Raw genomic sequence first — 20,271 nt, 5'->3', positions numbered from 1 at the left:
TGATGCAACTGACAAAGGATTAATCTCCAAAATACACAAACAGCTCATACAGCTCAATATCAAAAACAAACAACCCAATCAAAAAATGGGCAGAAGACCTATCCTAAACAGACATTTCTCCAAAGAACACATACAGATGGCCAAAAGGCACATGAAAAGATGTTCAACATCGCTAGTTATTAGAGAAATGCAAATGAAAACTACAATGAGGTATCATCTCATACCAGTCAGAATGGCCATCATCAAAAAGTCTACAAATAATAAATGCTGGAGAGGGTGTGGAGAAGAGGGAACCCTCCTACACTGTTGGTGGGAATGTAAATTGGTACAGTCAGTATGTAAACTGAAAAACAGTATGGAGGTCCCTTAAAAAACTAAAAATAGAACTACCACATGACCCAGTAATCCTACTCCTGAGCATATACCCGGAGAAAACCATAATTTGAAAAGAATTATGCATGCACCCCAATGTTCATTGCAGCACTATTTACAATAGCCAAGACGTGGAAGCAACCTAAATGTCCATCAACAGAGGAATGGATAAAGAAGATGTGGTACATATATAATATACAATGGAATATTACTCAGCCATAAAAAAGAACAAAATAATGCCACTTGCAGCAAATGGATGGACCTAGAGATTGTCATAGTAAGTGAAGTTAGACAGAGAAAGACAAATATCATACGATATCACTTATATGTGGAATCTAAAAAGAAGGGTACAAATGAAACTTACAAAATAAAAACAGAAACAGACTCATAGACATAGAAAACAAACATGGTTACCAAAGGGGAAAGAGGGGGAGGGATAAATTAGGAGTTTGGAATTAACAGATACACACTACTTTCTACAAAATAGATAAACAACAAGGTCCTACTGTATAGCACAGGGAACTATATTCAATTTCTTGTAATAACCTATAATGGAAAAGAATCTAGAAAAGAATACACACATACATATGTATGTATCTATGTGTAACTGAATCACTTTGCTGTACATCAGAAACTAACATAACATTGTAAATCAACTATATACCTCAATTAAAAAAAAGTAAAAATACAAAATAAATTTTAAAAATAAAAAACAAAAATGTACTGGCAGTTCGTTTCAGGGCAGTGAGGGGGAAAAAAAGAAAAGGCATCCAAATTGGAAAGGAAGAAGTAAAATTATCTCTATTTGCAGATGGTATGATCTTGCGCATAGAAAATCCTAAGAAATCCACTTAAGAATAATTAGAACTAATAATCAAGTTCAGCAAGGTTGCAGAATACAAGATCAATATAAAAAATCCATTTATTTGTATTTCTATATACTTACAATGCGCCATCTGAAAAGGAAACCAGGAACACAATATCATTTATAATAGTAAAAATAATAAAATATATAGTAATAAATTTAATAAAAGCAATGCAAGACCTGTATACTAAAAGCTACAAACCTTGTTAAAAGATATTAAAGAAGATCCAAATAAATGGAACGGGTTCATGTTCACAGATCAGAAGACAATATTGTTAGGATGACAATATTCCATAAATGTAGAATTTCGATACAATCTGTATCAAAATCCCAGCCGGATTTTTTTTTTTGCAGAAATTGACAAGGTGATCCTAAAGTTCAAATGGAAATCCAGGGTACCCAGAAAGGCCAAAATAATCTTGAAAAGGAGAACAAATTGGAGGATCCACACTTTCCAGTTTCAAACTTACTAGTATATAGATAGCCATGTAATCAAAACAGTATGGTGCTGGCATATAGACAGACATATAGATGAATGGAGTAGCATACAGATTCCAGAAATAAACCTTCATATTTATGATCAACTGACTTGTTTCTTACCAGGGTGTCATGATAATTCAATGGAAAAAAATAGTTTTTTAAACAAGTGGTGGCGAGGCAACTGGATATACACATGCAAAAGAATTACATTGGGTCCCTACCCAATACTATATATAATAATTAAATCAAAATGAATTAAAGATCTAAATCTGAGAACTAAGACAATAAAAGTCCTGGAAGAAAACATGCATAAATCTTCATGACTTTGGATTAGGCACTGGTTTTTTAGACATGATACTACCAAAAGCATAAACAGTAAGAGAAACAACAGACAAACTGAATTTAATCAAAATTTAAAACTTTTGTACTTCAAAGGACACCATCAAAAGCCACTGAAACAAACTAAATGGATGAATTTATGGTATGTGAACTATATCTCAATAAAATCGTTACTTAACAAAACATGAGGACGTGAGGCTGGTCGCTGAGTCAGACGGTTTTTAGCATGACTTACGATTGTACCTTAAATACTCCTGTTTTTACTATTAATGTTGTTTGTTAAATTCTAACCCCAAAAAGTAATATCTGTTGAATATATATATCACCTAATACAAGGTCATCTAGAAACACATGTCTCATGAATGCTCTTGAAGTGGACAGTCCCTTTGCACAGGCTCCAGTCCACTGTCACCAGGGATAACTACTGTTTTTGCAGATAACAAGACATTTTTATCTGATGGAGATGCATTCCTCTTTTTTCTTTTTTGTTTCCTAGATCACACTGGGTAAGTAGAAATATATTCCAAACGCTTAATTGATCACCTCTTGGTTTTAGAATATTGGCCATCCTATCTAAATATAATTTATCTTGCTGAACATCTACTATATCTTTCCTTATATCATCAAAATAACATTAACTTGATTGCAAATAGAATTTCACATTTAATGTAAATTAACAAATATCTTCTCCCAAAGTTTACTACTTCAAACTAATCTGTAGACATAAATAATTTGCTAGTGATCTTATCGTTAAAAAGAAAAAAAGGAGACGAGGGGCAATAAATCATGGTGTCTAGGATAAAGCTAGGAACTAAGATCAACAATTCCTTTTTCACTCAAATTGATGTTGAAAGATTTAAATAAAGAGAAATCATAAGAGATCTGGTTGACAATCCTTTGGTTTTTCTATTGTTAAATTTAAATCTTAAAAATTACAACATAATTGACAAAAATTTAAAGACTGTAGCCTTGAGTTTTACTTAACATAGAAGTAGTTGTTTGTCAGGATTTTGATTTTACGATAGTCAAGCTCTATGAAGAAAAGTCCATCTGGTACATGCTTCTCGTTCAGCATATACAGATATTGCTTCACTCAGTGGATATTACCTTGACATTTTAGAAAACAAAATGCGCCCTCTGGTGGACAATACCTTTTAGTTAATATGTTACATACCGCTCCACCAGCATACCCACGGCACACCATTATCATTCTTAAGAAAAAAAAACCAATCAAGAATTCTCACTTCAGTCTGAACCAACAGAGTCGAAATTTAGAAGATCAAAACACTGGTATACTTGTAGGACTTGCTACATCCAACAAGATAGTATCTTTAAAAACAAGAGGAATTTTAAGTGGATTGAGCTTACACTGTAATTACATGTCCTGTAAGATGGCCTTCTAAACTGCCATATAATCAGTACACGCCAGTAAGGAATATTTATTAGTATTTTGTATTCTGTAGTGCTTGGCAGATCCTCTAAGAACATAAAAGCTTTAAATGTGTTTTAATCAGTTACAGAATTCTTAACAAAATCTTTGATAACAAAAAAGTTCAGAAACAAATACAGAAAGTAAATCTGTGAAAACTTAAGAGACAGCAAAGAAATTCTCCTTCAGTTTTGCAAACAAAAGTGAAACCTGAGTAAAAGGAATTGTTTTGTAATGAAGCCAAAAACACACTGTTTTCTAAAAAAAGAAACAAAGACCTTCGATCATTCATTACTCACTATATCATCTGCTGTTTGCAATGTTATCATCATAACTCAGTCATAGTTGAGCACAATCTATTGATAGTTAACTAAAGTTGAATATAATCTGGTTATCAATCTGATTAAGGGGGTCAGGACTTAAAATTACTGATGGAAATGGTCAGATCCTAACTACAGAAATTATTTCAATATTCGGTATTCAAAGAGAATGGCAAATAGCACGAAGGGGTAGTGCAGGTAAACAGATAAAAGTAGGGAAAACAATACAAAATAATAAGTGTTGGTACTGGTATTAGTTTTTCTGTTAATTTCAAAGGTGATGATCACTGACTTATTTATTAAATGAAATAAGAAATATACTAAATGTGGGAAAAATAAATTATTTCATCACGGCAAACTCTTACTTACAGAAGAAGGAATATACTATCAAAATCTCCAAATTGGTCAGAAACTCATACACCAGCCATACACAAGTTTCCCATTTCCTTGCTAGCCACTGAAAGACTTTTTTTTTCACTAACCGGATGAGTGTAAAATGGCATTTAGTTATACTGTACACAAGGAGACATTTTTAAGGACGTTCACTGCAACACTATAAAGCAAAAAACTGACATCTTACATATCTACCAACAAAAGAATAAAATAATAAATTGTGGCATATTCATAAAACGGAGTACTATTCTTTAAAATGAATTAAGACTATATAATAACATAAATTTCAAATATAGTGTTAGATGAAAAAAGCAAGTTTAAAAGCCTGACCAAACAAAGTTTAAAAGCAGGCACAATAGTGTTTATAGATGCTTATATAAGGTAACATGTTTTATAACATTAAATGGAAAATATATACATAAATTTTAGGGTAATGATTATCTATAAGGGGGAAGATAAGGAAATGGAATTGGAAGAATAAAAATAATGTTCCAATGGAATTGGTAGCATTTTATTTCCTCTTTAAAAAATGGTAAAATATTAACATCTAAGTATCAATAGGAGGTATATTGGATGTTCTATTATTCCCTTACTCTATTCTATGTTTGCAATATATCATAATTTTTAAAAATTAAAAGCAATCTAAATGTCCAATGACACAGGGAATTGGTTACATTATGGTATAATTCAAGTGTTACAATAAATCGCAGAATTTCTACTGATGATATGAATACATATATTTTTACATGAAAAGATATCCATGATATTGGATATGTCATGATATTGCCAAATTTTAAAAAGTTGCAAAATAACATATATAAATACATAAAATAAAGGCATAAATGTATCTATGAAAACTCACATAGTTGGACTATGATCTCTCGGTTGTGGAATTATTTATGATTTTCATATTCTTCTTTATACATGTCCTATATCATCTTAATTTTTATAGTGACCATATATTACTTTTATAATCAGAAAAATATTTTTTCATGGGCAAAAGAATTAAAAAATTACCTTTTTACCATATCAGATTGAGAAAGCCAGCAAGAAAATCTAATGAAAACTACGAAGTGAACAAACAACAAAAATGCCCAGTAATGAAACAGGGATGTATGCAGGGGAGCTGTGTCGATTTATGGTATCAGATACCTAAGCCTCCGCTGACTTCCAAGGTGGTAGGAGAGTAAACAGAACAAAGCGGGTAGGTCCAAGGAGGGTGGAAGAGACTAGGGACCAAACTGTGGAACAAAGGAAAAGAACCAAGGTTGGATTTTGGGAATTCCACATAAGATGGGTGGGATACGTGTAGATTTTCCCATGCATGCTTTTCAGGCCCTCCACTTTATGCTCTCTCCCTGCCTCTCCACTTCTAAGTGATAAACTGTCATAATGAAATAATTCTTCATTATTTTCTACATCTCTCATAATAAATGAATGAGCAATCATCACTTTTGAAATTAACAGGAAAAGGTTTATTTTATAAGTTCAAAAGTCACCGAAGAAGCATTCTTTGAACATGATCTAAGTTTGTACATTTGAAAATGTCTTTATATTTTAGAATTCTCATTTTATGTACAGCCAGGTGGTTTTACTCCTTATTTTGATGGTGCTATTTCCTTATTTTTCCTTTGAAAAGGAGACCCTGACCTCTGTTTTAGTCTACAAATAGAAGGTGACACTGCAATAGTTAATAGTTCCTAGGAGTGAGGAAGCCAAGCACATTCACCCTTAACCAAGACTTCTTCCTATCACAAAACTGTCAAGCGTTCTGGGAGGGAAAAAGAAAATACAGTAGCTGGTATTGAACATCTTCCCTACAAAGAACGCAAAGGAAGTCTCACAAATAAGGCATCCAAACAACCACTTTTCCTTGCAATATTTGCATTTTCCTTCATAGCAAAAAAAAAAATCTCTCTTCTAATCTCAAGCCTTTGCATTAAACAAAATCATTTCTTATAAAATAATCCTAAAACTAACTAGTAAATTAACTTTCAAAGAATAATATAGTTTGTGAAAAATTAACTGGTGATGATATAGGGTATTAATTTAAGAATAATGATGAGGAAAAATAAATCATTTATCATATAAGGAAACTTTTATTTGTACCTTTGTTTTATATATTAGGAATGATAGTCAAGGACAAATCTGCATGTCATGACCTTTATCCTCTATGCCTTCTCATCCACATGAAGAACTTAGGCTGAGTACCAGATTACACTGTATACAATGATCATGGTAAATCTAGCCCAAAAGGTATTTTGCTGAAAACAAGATTTACCATTGATAGGAATACTCAGGAAATCTGATACTAGGCTTACTTATCAGAGATAAACTTTGGTTTGAATTTTTAATAATCATTATTATTCCCTCTACTTATCAAGGCACTTCTTAAAAGTACAGAAACAAGAAACCTAGAAAAGCTTGATCTTCCTGAGACTGGCCTTCAATGTATAACTGAATTATTCCATGATACTGATAATAAACAGAGTCTAGCAAGAAACCTTGCTAGCATTACAAATCCACATGGTAAAATCTTGACTATGCAATAATGATGCTTTAGTAGTTGGTTATTCATTTCAAAAAGGTAAAAATAGAGGCCTATTTTACACTATACAATAAAATAATTCTGGGTACATTAAAGACCTCCTAAGCATGGAGTTGGGGGCATGGGAAAAATTTACAAATTTTGGACTAAACAGAGGAAAGTATTTCAAGACCTCAGGGTAGGGAAGGATTACTTAAGATACAGAAAATGCAAAACATCAAAAAGATGTCCACATTAAAATTTAAACTTACGCATAATTTTAAAAGGCAATTTAAAGCTAAAAGGCATAGGGTTTCCCTGGTGGCATACTGGTTAAGAATCCGCCTAGCCAATGCAGGGGACATGGGCTCGATCCCTGGTCCGGGAAGATCCCACATGCCGCGGAGCAATGAAGCCTGTGCACCACAACTACTGAGCCTGTGCTCTAGAGCCCGTGAGCCACAACTACTGAAGCCCACGTGCCGCAACTACTGAAGCCCACGTGCCTAGAGCCCGTGCTCTGCAACAAGAGAAGCCACCGCAATGAGAAGCCTGCGCACCGTAACGAAGAGTAGCCCTGCTCGCCACAACTAAAGCCCGTGTACAGCAACGAAGACCCGACACAGCCAAAAATAAATAAATAAATAAATAAATTTATTTTTTAAAAAATACATTAACCAATTAAAAAAAATGTGAGCTGTTATTAAAAAAAAAAGTTAAAAGGCCCAAAGAAGAAAATATAAGGCAATATAAATAAAGGATTAGTGTCTGGTTTCCTACAAATCAGTACTTTAAAAATTAACAAACCAATACAAAAATGAGTTAACAAAAAAAAAGATAATTTAAACTAAAAGAAACCTGATTGACCAATAATACTATAAAAAGATGCTTGATCTCACTAATAATTCAGGAAATCCCAAGTAAAAGCAGTAAGATACCATTTCATATCCATCAAGTTGGCAAACATTTAATTTTGACAATACCAAGTCTTGACAAGGGTGTGGCAAAAGAGTAACACTTACATGTAGGTTTTTCCTTTAGTGAAGGAGGAGAGGGAATGGGGTTACAACACCAAACCTAGAGGTTAAAGACCTTCTGAAGTGGACTCTCAGTAATGAACTCCTTGTGAGTATCTAACTCTGGACAACGACCACACCATACGACCATACGACATTTCATTGCCAGGTCTCTCATAAGGTATTTAGATTTAAAGGAACATACTGATGCCATACATCTTCCCTTTTGATCTGAGCCATTCTCAAAAAAAAAAAAAAAAGAAAAAGGAAAAAGAAGGTTTTCTGGAAAAGGTACCTGCCAAAACAGCCAATTAAAATGTATAACTGAAAACAAAGAGCTTCCCTCAGGTAAAAATATCAAATCTTTCTTTTAAAATTTCTACAACACTAACATGCCGTATTTTAATCCTTGCAAGATTCACATTTTTACGTTAAAGCTCAAATAGCTAAAATTTTCTTTGGTTACTATTAGCTTAATATTGGGGCATATGTAAATGGAAAGTAAACACAGAATTTCAACTGACATGTGTTATACTATATATATCTGATCTCTGATAAATGGAGGAATCCAGTGATACTATAAAATCTACAGAATACAGAACATAAGCCTACAAAAACTATCCCAACTAAACACTCTGGCCAAAGTTTAAAAGTTAAAATATTTCTCAGCTATTATCTCTTAATAACCATACAATATTTTTAAATTTACTTGGTTATATTTTTAACACAGTCATTTAATTAGTTTTATAGACATTACACTACAGTAAGCCATCCCCACTTTATCATCAAGTCCTCCTTGTAAACAATAAGAAGTAGGCTAGCATTTGTGAATTCTGATTCTGGGCAATGGCAAGCCAGTCACAAAAAATATAAAAGCTACCCATAATGATCCAACAGTTTATTAGAATACTCTCTTTACTATCACTGTATTTTACCTCCTGGGCTCGCCCTATATTGTCACAGTACAAAAGCAGGCAGACATTTAACACTATTTTTTCTCAGGCAGTGAATAAATACAGTTGTCAAAATTCCTTTTAAATGTAAACTAAATTTACAATAACATAGAGGAGCAACAATAAGAATATGGTTATAAGGAGTTTATGGAACTCTTTAAAACAAGCTTACTAAGCAGAAAGGTTCTTCAGTGAAAAGGGATTGTCTGACTCCTTACGCAGAATGGAAGAAAGGATGCCAGCTCAAAATCACTGGTAATCAGAGAAATGCAAATTAAAAGAAGATAATCCTTTTTGCCCATCAGATTGGCAAAAGTTAAAAAGACTGATAATATCCAGTGTTGGCAAGGGTGTAGGGAAATGGGTATTCTCATACCCATTAGTACAGCTTTCTGGAAAAGTAATTTAGTGTATCTAAGAAAATTTTAGATATACATACCCATGGAATCATCAATTAACACTTCCAAACCTCTATCCTAGAGAAATAACTGGACTTTGGATAAGAAACCGAAATATCTGTTAATAGAAAACGACTAATAAACTATGGTCATGCATATTACAGAATACCATGCAGTGCTCAACAGGAACATTCTTTCCACAGCTGTGGAAAACTCCCTAAGACACAATGCTAACGTGGGGGGGGTGTGTCAGATACAAAGTAACACCGTAGTGGATACCTTCCATTCACAGTGCCCGCATCTTTCCCCATGCTAGGAACCCCACCTTCCCAAAGCAGACTAAAACAACAAAAATAACAACAACAACAACTACTATGTATTGCCCACCCTCCCTCATAGCCAGGTATTTCACTAAAGTATATGGCTAACTATGGAGAACAGTATGGAGGTTCCTTAAAAAAAAAAACACCTAAAAATAGAACTACCATATGACCCAGCAACCCTACTACTGGCATATACCCTGAGAAAACCATAATTCAAAAAGATACATGTACCACAATGTTCACTGCAGCAGTATTTACAATAGCCAGGATATGGAACCAACCTAAACGTCCATGGACAGAAGAATGGATGAAAATGTGGCACATATATACAATGGAATATTACTCGGCCATAAAAAGGAACGAAATTGAGTTACTTGTAATGAGGTGGATGGACCTAGAGTCTATCATACAGAGTGAAGTAAGTCAGAAAGAGAAAAACAAATACCGGATGCTAATGCACATATATGGAATAAAAAAAAAAAAAAACGGTACTGATGAACCTAGTGGCAGGGCAGAAATAAAGATGCAGACGTAGAGAACAGACTTGAGGACACAGCAGGGTAAGGGGAAGCTGGGACGAAGTGAGAGAGTAGTACTGACATATATACACTACCAAATGTAAAACAGATGGCTAGTGGGAAGCGGCTGCATTGCACAGGGAGATCAGCTCCCTGCTTTGTGACCACCTAGAGGGGTGAGATAGGGAGGGTGGGAGGGAGGCTGAAGAAGGAGGGGATATGGGGATATATGTATACATATAGCTGATTCACTCTATTGTAGAACAGAAACTAACACAACATTGTAAAGAAATTATACTCCAATAAAGATATTTAAAAAAAAATGGAAGGAAGGAAGGAAGGAAGGAAGGAAGGAAGGAAGGAAGGAAGGAAGAAAGAATATGGCTAGTAACTATGTGGTCTAGAGTCTGTCAATTAGAAAAATCCAGGTGTTAGATCTGAGGAAAACAGTTTGGCAAAGGGTACCTCTTTGATTAGCTTGGGTAGCAATAGAGGCAGATTGTCTTAAGACCACAGAGGCTTCCTGATCAGAGACAAGGTGATGTGTTTTTCTCTGGGGGTCAGTGGCTGCCATCAATCTTTCATCAAGCCAGTTCTACAAGGTGCTTCTGGGTTTTATTCCTGAAACAGTTTGGAAAATGCTTCTCCAGGCTATGACACTCTGAACATCTTTATCCCTTCATAAATCCCTTTCTAGATAAATTAGCTAGAATGGGTTTCCTTATAAAAATTAAGACACCTTTCTTATTCACAAATGATAACCATTTATGAACTTTACAAGTTCATAAATTTATGAACTTTACAAGTTCATAAATTTATGAACTAGAAAGCACTACATATTTAGAAAAGGATCTAAGAGCACATTAACACCCTGATGCTGAACTCTGAAGAGGAAGTGGCATTAATATGTATAGATGAGGAAGGGGTACAGGAAGGTTTTTTCCTTTTTCCTCTGTATACTTCTTTTCTGTTTAAATATTTTTTTTTAATTTACTTATTTATTTATTTATTTTTGGCTGTATTGGGTCTTCGTTTCTGTGCAAGGGCTTTCTCTAGCTGTGGCAAGCGGGGGCCACTCTTCATCGCGGTGCATGGGCCTCTCACTATCGCGGCCTCTCTTGTTGCGGAGCACAGGCTCCAGACGCGCAGGCTCAGTAGTTGTGGCTCATGGGCCTAGTTGCTCCGCAGCATGTGGGATCTTCCCAGACCAGGGCTCGAACCCGTGTCCCCTGCATTAGCAGGCAGATTCTCAACCACTGCGCCACCAGGGAAGCCCCTGTTTAAATATTTTTACAGGGGACTTCCCTGGTGGTCCAGTGGTTAGGAGTCCGCCTTCCAATGCAGGGGACGTGGGTTCGATCCCTGATCAGGGAACTAAGATCCCACATGCCACGGGGCAACTAAGCCCACATGCCACAACTAGAGAGAAGCCCACGCACTGCAACGAAAGATCCCACGTGCTGCAGCAACTAAGACCCGACACAGCCATAAATAAATAAATAAATATTTTTAAAAACTTTACAATGACAAATAGTTATACAACGTTGGGAATTTTTTTAATAATTTAAAATGTTTAAAAAATTAAAAACTGATATGTCCCTCTTGGAGATACCTGCTATCCTGAGAGTAACACTTCTATGGTACTTAAACAAGGAATTTTAAGAAAGTTAGAACAGGAATCCATCTTGGCTGAGAGATACATGTGCCACCATGAAGGACCCTGAGTCAGACCAAATATGGGCCAAGCAAGATAATTGGCCAGAGACAACCCGAAAACTAACCCCGTTACCATAAAACCTGAGACCTCGAGCCAAGTGGCTGAGCAGTTCTCCTGCGTTCCCTTACCCTGCTGCTCTCTAACTGGGCTCCCCTTCCCAATAAAGTCTTTTGCTTTGTCAGTTAAAAAAGAAAGAAAGAAAGAAAGAAAGAACAAACTGAAAACTTTCTGTGGTATATATATACACAATTTCATGTATTCTAACTTACATGACATAAAAATCTTATATTATCTTGGAATAGGGAAGGAACTTCTAAGCATGACTCCAGAGGTAGAAGGGAAAGATAACAATATTTAACTACATAAACAAAACTTCTGACACTTTAAAATTAAAAGATGAAGGACAAACTGAGAAAAACGATCTGAGGCATATATGGCAAACAACAGATTGGCACTTTTAATATATAAAGTATTGTTACAAATCAATAAGAATGGACATCTTAATTTAAAAATGGGCAAAGTGTATTAGCAAAAACTGGACAAGCTAAATATCCACTGTAAAAAAAAGTTAAACAAACCAATGTTCAAAAATACACAGTATTTCATGATATGGCAAAACCATGCAGCCACAGCAAATAAAAATGCAGATCCTTGTCTATTAGCATGAAAAGATGTTCTAGATTTACAATAAAGTAAAAAAGGCAGGTAACTAAGTGGCATATTTCTATTAGCATTAAATATAGATTCATTATATATGTATATAAATACATATGCAAATATATTTGTACCTATATATGCACACGTATATCTACAAACACACACATGGCACATATTCTAGAAAACAGGTCTGAAATATATACCAAATGTTAACAGCAGCTAGTTCAGAATAATACAATCATAGGTGATTTTTACTTTCTTCTTCATACCTTTTGAATAATCTTTACGAATGAACATGTACAAGTTTTATGATAAGTAATAGAAATATTTTCATTCTTTAAACAAAGAAAGAGAAATAAAGATCACTTTATTAAATATCCTGTACCTTTAATTATATATTACTATTTTCTTACCTTTAAACCTTCAGCTGGAAGTCTATAACCAAATCTTGCTGGAAGGTCATCAAATGTCTGAGACGCGTTTTCAAAATTATACTAAATACAAAATTAAAAACAATCAGGTTACAACCAATGTACACATAACATTAAAAACAAAAAGTCTATCAAATTATTTAAGTTGTCACTTCCACGACTCTGATTTACTATCACAGCTTATCACAATAAAATCAACTTTGTACATGCACATCCACTAAAATAGAAAGGAATGTATACAATTTACTACATAAACAACTGCTTAAATTGGATTCTGATTTCATGTAATTATTATTAAACAGAAGCAATAATTGTATAACATTAAACCACCTACTGTTTTTCTGAGTTTTTCCCCACAGACAATTCCCTAACAAGAAATTTTCTAGACAGATTATTTTCCAGCAAGAGTTCCATTTTATTTTCTCTATAAGGGTCTGATTTAATAGAAGAGATTTACAGGATTTCTGACAATAGCTTTGAAAGATGCCTTTCCCCCAGAGAAAGAAGGAGTATCAAATCATACTTTTAAGATACTGCCATTTTTTAAGTAATCTGAACACTTTTATCCAGGGCTGAACAATGAAAGGACTAAACTCAATGAAATACACATATAGAGAGAGCTGAAGGTATTCAAGCTCTTTAACAGCTTTCCCCTTCCTTATAGATACAGGTTCCTATGCTATAATATTTATCAGTCCTCTACCTGTACTGTGCTTTTAGAAGATAATAATAATAATCGTGAAGTGAGCTTGCTGTATTATTTAAGATGCTATATTCAATGTGCTTTAAAGAAAACAAGAGAAACAAGGAAGATAGATGACGAAGCAAAGAGAGTAAACAAGTAACTTTTGAAACACAGGTGAAATTTGTATGATATATCAGAAGTTAAGATACTTGTCAGTAAACTATAGGCCAAAGACAGAAAAACTAGAACTCATTTGTTTTGAATATAGATTAAAAGGATGGAACAAAGCAAGAATGTTATGTATAGACAGCAAAAGATGGAAGGATGAAGCAAACCTTAAATATTCACAAAGCATGGATTAGGTCACACATCCAGATTGATAGCTATGTGGTCCTTAAATCAAACACCCACTGGTGATCCTCATTCTAGCCTCATGTGCCATCTGCCTGAGACACCCGGATAAATAGCCCTGTAGGTTAACAGCCAACTACAGCTGTGTTCAGATGTAAATACCTCAAGTCTCTCCAACAGAGCAAACAAACACTGGATCCAGACACCTTCCATCTGTCAAGTCCCCTTGCTCATCCTCAACTCAGGTCCTGGTAACCACACTGTCACCAGGGAAAACTGATGCAGCATAGAGACTAGACAAACTAAAAACAGAAAACACAGGATTCAGGTAGTGTGGCTCTTGCCTCCCACTCGCATCCTAACCTGAGTGTATTAACATACCCATCTTTTACCTATGCTTCTCACTGTATGTTTGTAATTAATTCAATAAATCGTGTGATTCCAGCATCTGAATTTGATTGCTGAAACTATCCATTCTTTTACCTCTGGGATAATCAGCCTGGTAGTATACCTGGAGGCCAGCAAATGCTTCAGAGTAATTTCCTACTTTAAAAATAATTCATATTTGCAGAGTGCTCTATGGTTTACAAAATGCTTTGGAGTCAAAAAGTGCTTTCATATTCATTATCACGATGTATCATTTAATCTCTTAATTAAAACATCTTTCTTTAATTGATTCAATTAAATTATGATCAGCTTTGAACTTGAAAAAGTCACTTAACTCCTCCAAGGCCAAAGACACCACTGTAAAATAGGTAAATAGATCTAGATCAACACAGACAAACCAAAACAAAAATACAGATGTGTACAGGCAGTACTTTTTTAAAAATGTACTTTTAAAATTTGGAAATAGAGAGGACCTGCGGGTGGAAGGGGAGAGGCAGCACATCCGAAGGGGGTCCTCTGGGGTGTGGAGTTCCAGACTTTGGAAGCTGATAAAGAATTCGTATGGTCTTTGCGGAAACTTCTCCAGGTGACAAACCCAGATTGCACACAAGCAGTCAGTTTGGCTGTGGAAAACTGTGTGGCTGACAGGGTCTTGGTGCTCTGGCTGGGTGTCAGGCCTGAGCCTCTGAGGTAGGAGAGCCGAGTTCAGGACTTTGGACCGCCAGAGACCTCCCGGCCCCATGTAACATCAATCGGTGAGAGCTCTCCCAGAGATCTCTGTCTCAATGCTAAGACCCAGCTCTACGCAACGGCCAGCAAGCTCCAGTGCTGGACACCCCATGCCAAACAAGTAGCAAGACAGGAACACAGCCCCATCCATTAGCAGAGAGGCTGCCTAAAATCATAATAAGTTCACAGACACCCCAAAACACACCACCAGATGCGGTCCTGCCCACCAGAAAGACAAGATCCAGCCTCATCCACCAGAACACAGGCACCAGTCCCCTCCACCAGGAAGCCTACACAACCCACTGAACCAGCCTTACCCAATGGGGGCAGACACCGAAAACAACGAGAACTGGGAACCTGCAGCTTGTGAAAAGGAAAAGGAGACCCCAAACATAGTAAGTTAAGCAAAACGAGAAGACAGAGAAATACACAGCACATGAAGGAGCAAGGTAAAAACCAACCAGACCAAACAAATGAAGAGGAAGTAGGCAGTCTACCTGAAAAAGAATTCAGAGTAATGATAGTAAATATGATCCAAAATCTTGGAAATAGAATGGAGAAAATGCAAGAAACGTTTAACAAGGACCTAGAAGAACTAAAGAGCAAACAAACCATGATGAACAAAACAATAAATGAAATTTAAAATTCTCTAGAAGGAATCAATAGCAGAATAACTGAGGCAGAAGAATGGATAACTGACCTGGAAGATAAAATAGTGGAAATAACTACTGCAGAGCAGAATAAAGAAAAAAGAATGAAAAGAATTAAGGACAGTCTCAGAGACCTCTGGGACAACATTAAATGCACCAACATTCAAATTATAGGGGTCCCAGAAGAAGAAGAGAAGAAGAAAGGGACTGAGAAAATATGTGAAGAGATTATAGTTGAAAACTTCCCTAATATGGGAAACGAAATAATCAAGTCCAGGAAGTGCAGAGAGTCCCGTACAGGATAAATCCAAGAAGAAACATGCCAAGACACATATTGATCAAAATATCAAAAATTAAATACAAAGAAAAAATATTAAAAGCAGCAAGGGAAAAGCAGCAAAAAACATATAAGGGAATCCCCATATGGTTAACAGGTGATCTTTCAGCAGAAACTCTGCAAGCCAGAAGGGAGTGGCAGGACATATTTAAAGTGATGAAAAGGAAAAACCTACAACCAAGATTACTCTACCCAGCAAGGATCTCATCCAGATATGACGGAGAAATTAAAACCTTTACAGACAAGCAAAAGCTAAGAGAATTAAGTACCACCAAACCAGCTTTACAACAAATGCTAAAGAAATTTCTCTAGGCAGGAAACACAAGAGAAGGAAAAGACCTACAATAACAAACCCAAAACAATTAAGAAAATGGTTACCTTAAATGTGAATGCATTAAATGCTCCAACCAAAAGACACAAACTGGCTGAATGGATACAAAAACAAGACCCGTATATATGCTGTCTACAAGAGTTCCACTTCAGACCTAGGGATACACAGAAACTGAAAGTGAGTGGATAGAAAAAGATATTCCATGCAAATGGAAATCAAAAGAAAGCTGGAGTAGTAATTCTCATATCAAACAAAATAGACTTTAAAATAAAGACTATTACAAGAGACAAAGAAGGACACTACATAATGATCAAGGGATCAATACAAGAAGAAGATATAACAATTGGAAATATTTATGCACTCAACATAGGAGTACCTCAATACATAAGGCAAATGCTAACAGCCATAAAAGGGGAAATCGACAGTAACACAATAATAGTAGGGGACTTTAACACCCCACTTTCACCAATGGACAGATCATCCAAAATGTAAGTCAATAAGGAAACACAAGCTTTAAATGTCACATTAAACAAGATGGAGTTAATTGATATCTACAGAACATACCATCCCAAAACAACAGAATACACTTTCTTCTCAAGTGCTCATGGAACATTCTCCAGGATAGATCATACCCTGGGTCACATATCAAGCCTTGGTAAATTTAAGATAATTGAAATCATATTAAGTATCTTTTCCGACCACAATGCTATAAGACTAGGTATCAATTACAGGGAAAAAAACTGTAAAAAATACAAACACATGGAAGCTAAACAATATACTACTAAACAACCAAGAGATCACAGAAGAAAACAAAGAGGAAACTTAAAAAGCCCTAGAAACAAATGACAATGAAAACACGACTACCCAAAACCTATGGGATGCAGCAAAAGCAGTTCTAAGAGGGACGTTTATAGCAATACAATCCTACCTCAAGAAACAAGAAACATCTCAAAAAAACAACCTAACCTTACACCTAAAGCAATTAGAGAAAGAAGAACAAAAAAAACCCAAAGTTAGCAAAAGGAAAGAAATCATAAAGATCAGATCAGAAATAAATGAAAAAGAAATGAAGGAAACAACAGCAAAGATCAATAAAACTAAAAACTGGTTCTTTGAGAAGATAAACAAAATTGATAAACCACTAGCCAGATTCATCAAGAAAAAAAGGGAAAAGACTCAAATCAATAGAATTACAAATGAAAAAGGAGAAGTAACAACTGACACTGCAGAAATACAAACAATCATGAGAGATTACTACAAGCAACTATATGCCAATCAAATGGACAACCTGCAAGAAATGGACAAATTGTTAGAAAAACAAAACCTTCCGAGATTGAACCAGGAAGAAATAAAAAATATAAACAGACCAATCACAAGCACTGAAATAGAAACTGTGATTAAAAATCGTCCAACAAACAAAAGCCCAGGACCAGATGGCTTCATAAGCAAATTCTATCAAACATTTACAGAAGAGCTAACACCTATCCTTCTCAAGCTCTTCCAAAATATAGCAGAAGGAGGAACACTCCCAAACTCATTCTACGAGGCCACCATCACCCTGATACCAAAACCAGACAAAGATGTCACAAAAAGGGAGTTCCCTGGTGACACAGTGGTTAAGAATCCACCTGCCAATGCCGGGGACACGGATTCAAGCCTTGGTCCGAGGATCCTACATGCCGTGGAGCAACTAAGCCTGTGCGCCACAACTACTAAAGCCCGCACACCTAGAGCCCGTGCTTCGCAACAAGAGAAGCCACTGCAGTGAGAAGCCAGCGTACCACAACAAAGAGTAACCCTGCTCGCCGCAACTAGAGGAAGCCCATGAGCAGTAACAGAGACCCACTGCAGTCAAAAATAAAATATAAATAAATTAATTAATTTAAAAAAAAAGAAAACTACAGGCCAGTATCACTGATGAACATAGATGCAAAAATCCTCAACAAAATACTAGCAAACAGAATCCAACAGCACATTAAAAGGATCATACACCATTATCAAGTGGGGTTTATCCCAGGAATGCAAGTATTCTTCAATATATGCAAATCAATCAATGTGATACACGGTATTAACAAGTTGAAGAATAAAAACCATATGATCATCTCAATAGATGCAGAAAAAGCTTTTAACAAAATTCAACACCCATTTATAATAAAAACCCTCCAGAAAGTAGGCACAGAGGAAACTTACCTCAACATAATAAAGGCCATATATGACAAACCCACAGCCAACATCGTTCTCAGTGGTGAAAAACTGAAACCATTTCCACTAAGATCAGGAGCAAGACAATGTTGCCCACTCTCACCACTATTATTCAACATAGTTCTGGAAGTTTTAGCCACAGTAATCAGAGAAGAAAAAGAAATAAAAGGAATCCAAATCGGAAAAGAAGAAGTAAAACTGTCACTGTTTGCAGATGACATGATACTATACATAGAGAATCCTAACGATGCTACCAGAAAACTACTAGAGTTACTCAATGAATTTGGTAAAGTAGCAGGATACAAAATTAATGCACAGAAATCTCTTGCATTCCTATACACTAATGATGAAAAATCTGAAAGAGAAATTAAGGAAACACTCTCATTTACCACTGCAACAAAAAGAATTAAATACCTAGGAATAAACCTACCTAAGGAGACAAAAGACCTGTATGCTGAAAACTATAAGACACTGATGAAAGAAATTAAAGATGATACAAACAGATGGAGAGATATACCATGTTCTGGGATTGGAAGAATCAACATTGTGAAAATGACTATACTACCCAAAGCAATCTACAGATTCAGTGCAATCCCTATCAAACTACCAATGGCATTTTTCACAGAACTAGAACAAAATATTTCACAATTTGTACGGAAACATAAAAGACCCCAAATAGCCAAAGCGATCTTGAGAAAGAAAAACGGAGCTGGAGGAATCAGGCTCACAGACTTCAGACTATACTACAAAGCTACAGTAATCAAGACAGTATGGTACTGGCACAAAAACAGATATATAGATCAATGGAACAGGATAGAAAGCCCAGAGATAAACCCACACACACATGGTCACCTTATCTTTGCGAAAGGAGGCAAGAATATACAATGGAGGAAAGACAGCCTCTTCAATAAGTGGTGCTGGGAAAACTGGACAGCTACACGTAAAAGAATGAAATTAGAACACTCCCTAATACCATACACAAAAATAAACTCAAAATGGATTAAAGACCAAAATGTAAGGCCAGACACTATAAAACTCTTAGAGGAAAACACAGGCAGAACACTCTATGACATAAATCACAGCAAGATCCTTTTTTGACCTACGTCCTAGAAAAATGGAAATAAAAACAAAAATAAACAAATGGGACCTAATGAAACTTAAAAGCTTTTACACATCAAAGGAAACCATAAACAAGACGAAAAGACAACCCTCAGAATGGGAGAAAATATTTGCAAACGAAGCAACTGACAAAGCATTAATCTCCAAAATATACAAGCAATTCATGTAGCTCAATATCAAAAAAACAAACAACCCAATCCAAAAATGGAGAGAAGACCTAAACAGACATCCAAAGAAGATATACAGATTGCCAACAAACACATGAAAGGATGCTCCACATCACTAATCATTCGAGAACTGCAAATCAAAACTACAATGAGGTATCACCTCACACCAGTCATACCCAGCAATGCCACTACTGGGCATATACCCGGAGAAAACCATAATTCAAAAAGGGTCGTGTACCACAACGTTCACTGCAGCACTATTTACAATAGCCAGGACATGGAAGCAACCTAAGTGTCCATCGACAGATGAATGGATAAAGAAGATGTGGCACATATCTACAATGGAATATTACTCAGCCATAAAAAGAAACAAAGTTGAGTTATTTGTAGTGAGGTGGATGGACCTAGAGTCTCTCATACAGAGTGAAGTAAGTCAGAGAAAAACAAATACTGTACGTTAACACATATATATGGAATCTAAAAAAAAAAAAAAAAAAATTGGTTCTGAAGAACCTAGGGACAGAAGAGGAATAAAGACCCCGAGATAGAGAATGGACTTGAGGACACGGGGAGGG

General features: G+C 35.6%; 1 protein-coding gene across 2 annotated transcripts in view; it reads right to left on the bottom strand.

The window, feature by feature from the left end:
* The window catches only part of RNF13 (ring finger protein 13), a 155,030-nt gene that overhangs the window by 92,482 nt on the left and 42,277 nt on the right, over positions 1–20,271 (bottom strand). For both annotated transcript variants that reach the window (XM_036849795.1, XM_036849794.1), the window contains exon 3: positions 12,721–12,801. Coding sequence is in view for 1 of the 2 variants with exons in the window: in XM_036849794.1 (XP_036705689.1) it covers positions 12,721–12,801 (81 nt within the window). In the remaining variant the exon portion in view is untranslated. The remainder of the gene's footprint in view (positions 1–12,720; positions 12,802–20,271) is intronic.

The sequence above is a fragment of the Balaenoptera musculus genome, chromosome 4, assembly GCF_009873245.2.
Source record: "Balaenoptera musculus isolate JJ_BM4_2016_0621 chromosome 4, mBalMus1.pri.v3, whole genome shotgun sequence".
Lineage (NCBI taxonomy): Eukaryota > Metazoa > Chordata > Mammalia > Artiodactyla > Balaenopteridae > Balaenoptera > Balaenoptera musculus.
Note: the sequence above shows the minus strand (reverse complement) of the source record. Positions and strands in the feature narration are given on the sequence as shown.